General features: G+C 39.2%; 1 protein-coding gene and 1 long non-coding RNA gene across 15 annotated transcripts in view; one reads left to right on the top strand and one right to left on the bottom strand.

Annotated features, from left to right (window-relative positions):
• Positions 1-5,238, top strand: part of LOC143651769 (uncharacterized) — a 42,865-nt gene extending 37,627 nt beyond the window's left edge. For all 5 annotated transcript variants that reach the window (XR_013160214.1, XR_013160204.1, XR_013160213.1 and 2 more), the window contains one exon: positions 4,829-5,238. This is a non-coding gene — a long non-coding RNA (uncharacterized LOC143651769). The remainder of the gene's footprint in view (positions 1-4,828) is intronic.
• DGKB (diacylglycerol kinase beta) overlaps positions 1-12,862 on the bottom strand; it is an 802,099-nt gene that overhangs the window by 21,613 nt on the left and 767,624 nt on the right. For all 10 annotated transcript variants that reach the window (XM_077122452.1, XM_077122491.1, XM_077122515.1 and 7 more), the window contains 2 exons: positions 5,874-5,994; positions 4,898-4,958 (listed from right to left, as the gene is read on the bottom strand). In XM_077122452.1, coding sequence (XP_076978567.1) covers positions 4,898-4,958; positions 5,874-5,994 — 182 coding nt within the window. The remainder of the gene's footprint in view (positions 1-4,897; positions 4,959-5,873; positions 5,995-12,862) is intronic.

Here is a 12,862-nt window from a genome sequence, read left to right as displayed (position 1 = left end):
GATAATTTCTGGAAGAAGCCACAGATTTTCTGTGAGCCTGCCTGGAGGCCAGAAGAATGACTCAACTTCTAAACCACAAAATAGGGAGTGGGGATTTTAGACAAAGAAAAGGGAATTGTTATGACTAGAAAAGCTCTGGGAAGTGGTCTTTGTCAGTCGTGGTAGACTGGGTTGTTGTGAGGTTTAAATAAATAATGAATGTGAACACAAAGAACAGAAACTGGCACATGTTAAGGGTTCAATAAATGCTAGCCATTATTAACATGCTTTTTTCCAAACATCCCCAGGCCATCCACATGTTTTGAAAAATCACTCAGCCTTCATCTAAAAGAAACTAAATTTCTGGGTCTGGAAAAATTTGTATTTATAGAATCCTTTCTCTATCTCAATGGCCTGAGATTAATAGGTATTTATCAAGCAGTTAAAGATAAATATCACTTTAAAATGGATTATGTTTCATAATTAAAACAACAAACATGCAAACTTCAATTCAATAGACCACAGAATACTGTTTCTCTTTTTAAAGAGTCTGCACTATTTTGAAGTTGTGCTAGAAATATTCTCTTCATGAAAGTAAGAGTCAAGATGAAGATAAATTGCAGATAACTACAGCAACCAGGGCAGTAGAGAAGATATCCAGTCTTCCTAGCAGAAGGTTCATGTGAGGTTTAGGCAAATCATCAAACATCTAAACCAAAGTGATACTTATGCCAGGGGGAAAGGTGCTAGCATTCAATTTGAAGTTGGGTCCAATAGTATGGACATCAGGGCGGCAGAAATCAGCTGCTCTTTGCTAACTAGATGACCAATTGTTCACAACAGGAACATCAGGGATCAAACTTAGGCAGGACTTCCAGGCTTGGCAAGGATTGGCTGAGGAGTATTGATTGACTGAGGACTCATGGCACATTTATCACTTGTCTTTTCATTTGTATATTCCACTTAAAGACAAACTTTAAGAGCTTCTGCTTTGCTCTAAAATTATATCTAGAGAAATTCCTTCATAAATTGAATATCAGTTTAAAGATATTTAAATTCAGTAAAGAATTTTAACACTCTACCAATTCTTATGTTTTGTAAGAAAAACACTGTGCTATTTGAATGAAGCAAAGAACACTCTAAAGTTAATCCATCCCCATGCTATGAATACTAAATATTCTCTTCAGCTAAAGTAAAACTTAAAGCTTAGAACTCCATGTGGTTCCAGGAAAAGTGGAGTATGCAGTTCTTGGCCCATGGTTGGGTGCAATAAATGTTTTAAATGAATAAATGAATGTATAAGGAGAAAAGTTACTATGAATTATATGAAATTATTAATTTGACAATTGGATAGATTATGAGAAGTAACAGGTGAAGTGAATCTGCAGTTACTAATCAGAAGAATAATTTAAAGTTGTTCTTGAATGTTTGCTTGAAATACACGAACATTATTCAAAACCAACTAATTAAATTTCAACAGATAGAGTTTTTTTTTTTTTAACCTGGAGAAAGGGAATAAATTATTTGCAAGGCATCACATCATGGAAGGTGTTGACCAGCACCCCTGGGGCCTTTCCTTTTGTGATGCCTGGTGGAGAGCAGTGGTGAAGTGTGCGGACTCTAGAGCCAGTTTCTACACCACCAGTTACTGTTTGTGCAGAATTAGGCCAACGACTTCATCTTTGTCTGCCTCAGTTGTTTCGCCCATAAACTGAGGAATATCCTAGAGTTGTCATGAGGATTAAATGAGTTATTACTTGAGTGTCCCACACTGTGCATGGCACAGGAGAGCTCAGCGAATGTCAGATATTACCATGGCAACCACTGCTGCCTTATTCCAAACCTGGCACAGGGATTAATCATCTCTTCTCTATGAGGAAAGTCCAAAAGAGTACAAAGTACAGTCATGGAAGCATTTTGTTTGATTCGCTTTTTACTTATTCTCTTATAATTACACCGATGGTAAGAATACCACGCCCACTTCAAAAACTGTTATGACCCTGTGTCATTACAGCTGCCACCGCCACACTACTATCACCATCACACCACCATCACTGCCACCCCACCATCACCAACACCACCATCACTGCCACACTGCCATCACCACCACACCACCATCGCCATCATCACCACACTGCTATCACCATCACCACCACATCACCATCACCATCACTACCACATCATCATCACCATCACTGCCACACCACCACACCACCATCGCCATCATCACCACACCACCATCACCATCACCCCCACACCGCCATCACCATCACCGCCACACTGCCATCACCATCACCACCACATCACCATCACCATCACCGCCACATCATCATCACCATCACTGCCACACCACCACACAGCCATCACCATCACTACCACACCCCCATCACCATCACTGCCACACCACTATCACTGCCATACCACCATCATTGCAACACTGCCATCAAGTCTACCCCACTATCACCGTCACCTCACTATTACCTCCACCCAATCATCACCTCCACCCCATCATCACCATCATACCACCATCACACACCCCACCATCACTGCCACCCCACCATCACCATCACACCATCACAACCACCTGCCCCTCTGTGACCACAACCTCGGTCACCTCCCTCTCCATCAGCACCACTACTAGCCTCACTGCCTTATTCCGACTGCCACTGCAACCATTTCCACTACATCACCTCCAACATGGCCACCACCAGCCACTATCACCAGATCCCCACCACCACTTTTAACATTGTGTGACTATGAATGCGAATTAGAAGCTGTCATTTGGTGAGCAATGAAAAAAAGATACATGTTTATATCTATGATGGTAGAGGGAGGGAAATGAGTGTTTGTAAAAGGACATGTGCAAGTCCAGATGTAGCAGAAGACAGAGGAACTGCCAGTCTAGGGAGTTTTTTTAGATAAGCTTCTGATTGTAGAAACAATGGATTTCACAGATAGGTAAAAAGAATATACCAGGAATTCTATACTAAACTATGGACTATAGTTAATATTATAATTATAAAAAGGTGCTATCATCAATTATAACAAATGTTCCACAACAATGCAAGATGTTATGAGTAAAGTAGTATATGGGTGTCTTGCATTTTATGTATGGTTATTTTATAAACCTGCAACATCTCTAAGAAAGAACACAAAAGTATATAAAAATGTATATACAAAACAAACAAACAAAAAATAGAGGTTTGATCCAATAACTTCAGAGTACACAAAAGTTGAGCCAATAACCTCAGAGTAAAACCTTTGGAAAAGTAAAATTTTAAATTCTTTCTTACATGATAAATTGTGCTATCTAGAAACTGTGGCTAATGTCATTTTCACAAGTTGTAAAAGAATGGGCTTTGGAATCAGAGTCCTGGGTTTGAGTCCCACATCTGCTGCTTTCCCAAGCTTGATAAGTTATTTAACTTCTCAAACCTCAAAGCTTTCTCCATCTAAAAAAATACTGATATCTATTATTTCTAGTTTTATTGACTATTTAATGAATATACATAAGTAATACAAGTATGTAGTACAATAGCACAAGGCTAAGACCACCCCTCTCACTGCCCATGCAGTTTGTCTTCTAGCCTTACTTATGTCAGTGAAACACACCATCCTTCACATTTAGGAGTTAACCCAGATTCTACCCTTTCTTTCGTCCGTTACCCCAAACCCCCAAAAATTACGCTGCCAAATTCTGCCTGTTCTGTTTGCGGGCAATAGCTCAAATCGACCCCTTCAGTTCCTGAGCCCTGCTATCATCCTGGCCTAGTCTTAGACCACTGCGTTAGACCCTGCCTTGCGCCTGCTCCTCAGCACAATCCTTTCTCCCCCAGCAGCCAAAGCGAACCTTAAAAGGTAAATCAGATGGTACACGAAGCTTTCAATAGCTTCCTAGGGCACTTAGAATCAGATGCTAGCTCTTTCCCACCATTTACTCTACTTGATTTGCAACCCGTCCACCTTTCCTAGTTTACCTCTTACATTCTTGCCTTAACTCAAGAAGCCTTGGTTACACTGTTCTTACTGTTTCTTCAATCCAGGGAGCTTTGGGCTGTTCTTTTTAAGAGGCTTCCCAGATCCCCTCATCTAAAACGGTACCTGCCTCACTTTACCAAATTAATCTTCATAACGTTATTTTATTTTTTTCCTGAACTTTTAATATCTTTTACATATATTTAATCAACTGTTTATGTTTCCTGTTACCAGAATGTGAGTTTCTTGAAGGCAATTCTATTGCTGATTTTCTTCACTTCATGATACCCAGTGCCTAGAGCCTCTCATAGAGTTGACATATGATTAAATATTCACTATACTAAAGAAACTTGAAATTGTATTTTGCCAAAACATCTAACTTAACAAATAATATCACATTACAGAGAGAACAACTATGGTAGAAAATGTAGAAGAAGGTTTTCTATGGAGTTTTTGAATGGAGGCAAACCAACAGATGCGTATTAAGTTCAGGAACACTTTATGTCTGAAACTCCTATAAATAATTTTCTCATTGGGTGTTCTAAAGTAAGTATGAGAAAGTTTAATATGAGAAAATTTAAGAAAACCTTCATTACTATTTTGTTTAGTTCCAGATTTTATAACTAATTTATGATAGCAAAGGTTCTACTTAGGCTAACATAAACATCTACAAGAAGGAAGCATCATTCATTGTCAAGGGTATATAATACTTAAAATTCAAAAGCAATGGCTCTGTCACACAGATAAGAAAAAAAAATTTAAAAAGGTATTTGGTGATAGATTTTCAAGAAGTCAAGGAAAAAAAGATTAGATGCTCCAAGAGTATCATTTCAAATGTGTTTGACCAAAGCATATCACCCTTGCAATTATCTAGTTTTAGGTGTATATGATACCTGGAAAGCAAAATGAAAGTGACATAACATCTCAGCTGCTTTGAACTCACTGTGCATGGGGTCTGCATCCATGGTTCTCCATCAATCTGCATTGGAAGAGACTTGCTAGTCCTGGAGAAAAAGATTTCATCGTCAAGTGTAACACTTAATCTGTATAGCAGATTGTACGTAAGATGGAAGACGACAAGACCAGGGAATACAAAAATGGTAATAGCTGTACTCTGAAGTTCTGTTTTCTGAAAAGGACTTCAGCTGGTGATTATGAATAAATATCCTGAAAGGTGCCTTGGTCACAGGAATTTTAAGAGCTTCCCTATAAATGTGATGATATAAATGAAAATTCTGGATGCCCAAGTGTCAGTTTATGTTTAAAAACACAATAAAACATCCCTACATCTAAGAGCCTCCTTGTTTTCATGTTTCTACATTGCAAACTTGAAAAAAAAGATGTTTAATGTTCCAGATTTTCCAGTATTCCACTTTCATATAAATAACTTCCTATCAACTAAGTATGTGCTACTTTCCCTGGTTTCACCCTTCAATTAAAATAAAACATTTTTCTGCAGGTGAAATCTTAGAAAAAGCTTCTTGAAAGGTTTAAATTGAAGTCTCATATAAAATCTTACCTTAAAATTATTCATATTTAATTTTACACAATTAATATTGCACTTCAGTCCAGGAAAGAATTTAAGTCAATAGTGCCTTCATAGTGCTTTCATTGGGTAATTTGCCCTATGGATGTTTCTGTGCCACAGTAAACACAGCTGAACCCAAACCAGCTTAGAGGGATGAAATTTGTGAGAATTGGTGCACAATGATAGGCAACAAGGGAGAACTGCATTCCAAGAACTTTATAAGAAATTACTAGCCCATAATTTGTAAGATCTGCCAATTTCCATTCTTTTTAAATGTCAGTATTAAGCATCGATCATTTGAAGCACAATAAGACAACTGTCACTATCGGAGTTCTGCATACTTTTCATTAATTTGTATAAATCCTTTTCTCAGCTATAGAGAAAGAACTACCTGATGACCACAGAGGAACACTGAGCCAGCCGCCGCCCAGCACTTTTCAGTCCCGTGTATATCTGCCCCATCTCCATGGCTCCTTCCAGGCCAACCACTTCCACCAGCTGGTCACTCAGATCTAGAAGAAAACAGATGCCGTGTAGGTTAGCGTGTAGGCACAGGCCCACAATTTAATGCCATCAGCAATTACTGAGTTACAAAACAAAGGCTCTTAGCAAAGAAAACTTCTCTGGGTTGAAAAGCAAAAGTAATGAAAATACGTCATTACTTTTGAAACTCTCAGTTTTAACTAAACCTTGAGATTCTATGGAAAACAATTTGCAGTCAGCTTATTCTAAAACAAAATTGGAAGAACAGACTCTGAGCCAAATAATGCCAAAAAATATATACCAGTAGTTTTTAACATCAACAAACTTAATGTTATTCCACATGTAAATATGAAACATTTATACATCCCACATCAGACAGTTTGGCAGCAAATATGCATTTCAACACTATAAATAAAGTATGAGGATATGCTGTCAAACATGATTTTGTTAAATTACTGGAACAAGGGACCTTTGAGATCATCAAGTTGAAGCTTCTTATTTTATAGACAAGAAAACAGAATGCTAAATCATTGAGTGAATTGTCCAGAGTCATAGGTAACTTTGCGTGGAAGTTCAAGAAACCTTATTAGTTTCTTGAAATGGTTTTCGGATGTTAAGGAATATGCCTCAAAAATACTATTTGGGAATAGACTAGATGATTAGCACAGTGTAATCTTTTCTTTTTTTTAACAGGAGACAAGTGGAAAATGGCTAATAGTAATAAGTGTCACTTGTTGAGTGTTTACCAAACTGCCTGTAACTGGACTAATTGCTTTCTGTATATTATCTCATTTACTCCCACTCACAACCCATTTAAGACAAATAATATTATCTCTGTTTACAGATTTAGAAGCTGAAAATTAGAGAAGGTAGCTAGTTTATTCATACTCCCATTCCTAGTAGGTAGGTGACAGAGTCAAAATTGAACCCAACCAAAAAAATTAATTAATTGATTAATTAATTTTAAAAAGGAAAAAAAAAAGGGCGGTGTGATGGTAGGTTCAGTGGCAGAATTTTCGGCTGCCATGCTGGAGACCCAGGTTCGATTCCTGGTGCCTGCCCATGCAGAGAAAAAAAAGGAAAATTGAACCCAACCACTTTGACTCATAACCACTGCAGTGTGTTTAATAAATCAGCCATATGAAAAAGAGAGACTTTTGCAAATATATAGGAATGTTTCCTACCTTGGGAAGGTGGTAGTACTGTGTGAGTGAGCCCCAGGGTCTCTTTCCAAACTGAAAATTTCCTCTGGGCAGAGAGCAGAGGGCTTGCACTCAGGTCAAGGAACCCAGAGAACCCAGCCCAGGGACACGGTGAGAGCCGGTCGCTTACATGTTAGCTCAGAGTGCCCTGACACTTGATTTAGAAGACCGAAGGATAGGTCCACGTATACAGTGCTTTATTATTTTCATATTTCCTTGTATTTTCAAATGTCAATTAATAGTCAATAGTATTTTTGAAGCAGGAAAAACAGGAGGGGTGGCATAGAGTGGGCAGTAAGTCTGCAGGTCACCATGTGACAGCTGGTGCTAGCTGAGGTTGGACTCAGAGAAAAATGAACAAATGTGTTTTGTATGGAATCTGTTTTGTATAAAAAGCCTCATGCCCCACTAATGACTCCACTTCTGCATGGAGTTCAGCAATGTAAATGATTCATTTTCAATGTAATTCAAGTGTGTGCCGAATATCATTTTGAAATCTCAAAGTTAAGCCCAGGATCTTTGACAAGATTAATAATCCCTTAAAACAAGAGTCTGTGACCAAAGCAACATATTTCTTTAATTGAACTGATAATAAAATCTATTATTTTCTTAAATTTAAGTATAACCATAGCATAAGATTGCTCCAAGTAAAAACCACTTTCTAACTACAAAATCAAATGTTAACAAGTCACAATAACTTAGAGCATTTGTCTTGCTGTACCAAACCCTATTTAGACTTATTTCTCATGAAACTTATTCTGTGTTTCTAGTTTAAATTTATGTTGCCAAGAACAGATGGACAAGGAATGGAAACATATTCTTTCAGCTGTAGCCGGCACTAAAATGTGCCTGGCTCTATAGCCTGGGTGTTAATACACGCGTTTCTTAGCTATATGTCAACCAGAAAACTGCACTGTGGCAAGCACTAAAATCCCAGATGTGTGCCTGGTGATATTTATAAAACAACAACAACAATAACAGCAACCACAGGATCAGCGCTTACATTTAGTAATGTATGTTTTGAACCGCCTGATTCTTAAGTAGGTGAAATTTCATGCTAATTTTTGTAATGATCTGAGGCTGGTTGATGAGAACTATTCTACAAGAAATGAAATACTTTCTCACAACAGAGTTAATCTGTGAGCCCTAACTTTTCCATGAATCACAGGGATTTGTCTACACCCACACCATATTGCTGCTGTCTACCACCCTCCTTCTGATTTTCTTCTTTCTTCTAATTTGTCTTTGTATTCCACCCTGCAAAAATGCCCTGAAAACCAATTCTGAAGTTATTGGATGGTATAGTATATCTATATAAAATTTTGAATCCTTTATTTCTATATGTGGCATCATTTAAAAACATCAAAGACTTCTTCACAGTCAAATTAAAATCTATTCTAAATGCAGCTCTCCTGGAATGTCACAATCAATCAGATTAACCTACTTAATTCAGTTGCTACCTGCCAATTGATTTCATACTTAACAGTAGGAGTCAGCACACTACAATCCATTGGTCAAATCTGACCTACTGCCTATTTTTATATGGTTTGCAAGTTAAGAATGTTTTTTTACATTTTAAATGGCTAGGGTAAAAAATCAAACAAAGAGCCCCACTCTGATCAAGAGGGCTGAATGAGGCACTTCTGAGCTCTCTCCTCCCCACCCCCATAGAAATTTTGAACAATCAGCAAGAACGAGCAAAAACATCTTTTTCAAAGCTCCACAACACAGTTAAAGGACTGCATAACAGGGTAGGTGTCAAATAAAGAAAAGGTCCACTTAAAAGTGGTAGGATCTTCTGCACTCTGGTTTACCCCTCACCACCCCTCTACAGCATTGGCTCAGTGTGGAGTCCCTGGTCCCAGTTCTAGAGGGAGCAGAGTGACCCTCATGCAATACTGGGAGCATGGATGTCTGGCAGAGTCTGCCTGGTGGTGGCTCAAGGGACTTGTAATCTCAGAATTTGCCCTGCATATAAAGGCAGCTACAGAACTCTCCCTCCAAAATTCTGTGTGAGAGCAGTCAAGTCACATTCCCAGGGGGTAAGGGATGGTTGGCCATAGGACATACAATCATGGTCCCAGGGCATAAGGAAACTTTTCTAGACAGTAGGGGACACTAGTATCCATGTAAATGGGGCAATTCCTAGGGCTACATGTGCATTCTTAGGACAGGATGCATTTGCAGAACTGGTCAAGTAGGATCTATGCTTGGCCTGGAACTATTCTCTAAGCTTGTTGTATGGATGAGCGCTGAAGGTCAATTTGCAAAGACTAGAAAATGTGTTTTCTTTTCTCCTTCTTCCTCTCTTCCACCTCCTATTCTCTCTCTTCCTCCCACCCCCATACACTTTTCTTCTTCTTCCTAGCTCCTGACAATCAAAGAAACCTCCTTCATAACACTACTGACAATCAAAGAAATCTCTGTCATGACACTACCTATACATATAACCATAAGAAACAGACACCTCAAGCTCTAAATTTCAGCAATAATATATAAAATATAAAAAACTCCAGGAATAGTGGTCCTGAGACATATCAGACAAATAATTTTTAAGAAAAATGGTACTAAACATGCTCAAAGAGCTAAAGGAGATCATGCACAAAGAACTAAAAGAAGTTAGGGAAATGACAGATGAACATGAAGAGAATATCAATAGAGAGATGAAAATCATCAAAAGGAACTAAACAGAGTTGAAGACCACAAAAAACAGAAATTAAAAATTCTGTATAGGGGTTCAGCAGAAGATTGAAACTGACAGAAGAAAAATCAGTGAACTTGAAGATTAGACAATTGAAACCATTCAGTCTGAGGAGTAGAAAGAGGAAAGAATGAAGAAAAGTGAACAGAACTTGTGGAATCTGTGGCACACCATCAAGTGATGTGCATTGTAGGAGTCCTGGAGGGAAAAGAGAGAATATTCAAAGAAATAATGGCTATAACCTTTCCCCAATTTAATGAAAGACATGGATATACACATCTAAGATATTCAACAAGCTGCAAATAGGATAAACCCAAATGGACCCACACCAAAACATAGGATAATCAAACTGCTGAATTCCAATGATAAAGAGAGAATTCTGAACACCACAAGTGAGACACAACATGCAACATACAAGGGAGTATGCTAAGATTAAGTGCTGATTTCTCATTGGAAACCATGGAGGCAAGAAGATAGTGGGATGGCATATTTAACATGCAGAAAGCAAAAAATGCCAACCAGGAATTCTACATCTAGCAAAACTGTCTTTGGGGCCCTGCCTGAGCTCTGTGCATGTGTACATCAGCGTGCAGCCCCACCAGATGTGTGCATGCACATGAGTGCACCCCTGGCACAACCCCTAGCTCTGGGCAAACACTGACCTGTGAATCTAGGCCACACCCACCCCTGACCCATGCAGGTACAACTCTGGCCTGCTGCCCTGAGTTCTGTGCATGTGCACACTGGGGCCCTGACCTCCAGAACCACACACACAACCATATCCTCCCCACCAGGCACCCATGCACCAAACTTTTGAACTCTGCACCCCAAACCACTGCCCCCCATACATGTACACCCTTGCCCCATGCCCAGCACAGGTGCCCTGCTCCTACACCTAATAGGTGCTCATGTGTCCATCTGTACTACATAACCCCTGCCCTGCACATGCATGCACATCTGCCCCAACTCCACTGCACCTGCGCATCCATGCCAGGGACCCACCCACCTGACATTACCTGCCCCTGATCTATGTTCTGCAACCCCTATGACCTGTACTCTACCCCTGCACACTCATACACCTGCATTCCAACCCCATGGATGCCTCCCCCCGAGCAAGAACACACCACATCCTGCCTACCTTGTGCCCTGACCTCTGTGTCCCATACCTCACGCACTGACACCCATGATCCCCATGTTCCATACTCCCACCCACATCCTGCCTGTACACCAGCCCCTGTGCATCTGCACAGCCCCCATCCACTTCCTGCTATGCCCTACCTCTGTGTCCCCCACACCTCCTGCTCCTGTGCCTGAGCTGCACCCCTCCTATAGACCCAGCAGTGCACCTCCACAACTCCATGCCCTGCACTTCATGTTCACAGATACCAGCTCAGCATCCCAACCCATGCCTGTACCTGCACTGCAACCTGTCATAACACTATTGTGCCCCACCCCCACATCCCACATCCTGCTCCACATCCATCTGACAAATACAAAGCTTTAGACTACTGAAGGAAATCAACTTCCAAAATAACCCTGTAAAGACATTTACATGCCTCGAAGGCAACAGAAGATCATTAAGCATATCAAGATGCAGATAGATATATAGCTGGATTATGTTTCTTAATATAACATTCTGCCGATCTGTATCTTTTAGTTGGCAAGTTTAGTCCATTAACATTCAAAGTTATTACCGTAAAGGCATTTCTTGAATCCACTATCTTGTCCTTTGGATTTTATTTTACAGATGTATATATTCTTTTCCTTCTTTCTCTTTTTATTGTTTAAGTTACCATTACTGGTACTCTTCAATTCTTTGCTGTCCTCCAGACCCCCCACTCCTGTCTTTTTTGTTTGTTTGTTTTTTTCAGCCAGCAGAACTCTCTTTAGTATTTCTTGTAGGGCCAGTCTCTTGTTGACATATTCTCTCAATATTTAAACTTAATGTAATTTAACTTAAACTTAATTATTAAACTAACTTAATGGCCAAATTAAAACACCAGAGCAGACACAGACTTTGGAATAACTAATCAAAGACGTTCATATTAATTCTACTAAATAAAATCAATGGGATGGCTACTGACATGAAGGAAATTAAGAAGACACCAGAAGGGAATAAGAGGAATTTGAAAGAAAAAATAGAAAAATGGCACATATCACAGAGATTAAAGAGGCTGAGGACCAAATAAAAAATATACTAGAGACACACAACAGCAGATTTGAAGAGGCAGAAGAAAGAATAAGTAAACCAGAGAGCAGGACAGCTGATTTTGAACACACAAAATAGCAAATGGCAAAAAAGATGGAAAAGTTTGAATTGTACCTCAAGGAAATGATGGACAAAACAAAGCACACAAATTTAAGAATCATCAGTGTCCCAGAAGGAGAAGGGCTAGGAAGATTAGTTGAGGATATAATGGGGAAAACTTCCCAATCCTTATAAAGGGCATGAGCAACCAAATAAAAAACACATACTAATCAGTCTGTCAAATGTTGAAGAGAAGCAGAAAATCCTGAAAGTGGCAAGAGAAAAAAAATCTACTACATACAAGGAAAACCACATAAGACTGAGTTTGGAAATGTTCATTTGGCACTATGGAGGGGAGAAGGCAGTGGCATGGTATAGTTAAAATTCTGAAGGAGAAAGACTTCCAGCCAAGAATTCTGCACCCAGACAAATTGCTCTTCAAAACTGAGGGAGAGATTAAAATTTTCACAGACAAACAAATACTGAGAGAATATGTCAACAAGAGACTGGCCCTACAAGAAATACTAAAGAGAGTTCTGCTGGCTGAAAAAAAAAAAAGACAGGAGTGGGAGTTCTGGAGGACAGCAAAGTATTGAAGAGTACCAGTAATGGTAACTTAAACAATAAAAAGAGAAAGAAGGAAAAGTATATATAGATCTGTAAAATAAAATCCAAAGGACAAGATAGTGGATTCAAGAAATGCCTTTACAGTAATAACTTTGAATGTTAATGGACTAAACTTGCCA

The sequence above is a fragment of the Tamandua tetradactyla genome, chromosome 1 (genome assembly GCF_023851605.1).
Source record: "Tamandua tetradactyla isolate mTamTet1 chromosome 1, mTamTet1.pri, whole genome shotgun sequence".
Lineage (NCBI taxonomy): Eukaryota > Metazoa > Chordata > Mammalia > Pilosa > Myrmecophagidae > Tamandua > Tamandua tetradactyla.
The sequence above is the reverse complement of the archived record's forward strand: the minus strand, read 5'-3'. Positions and strand labels throughout refer to the sequence as shown.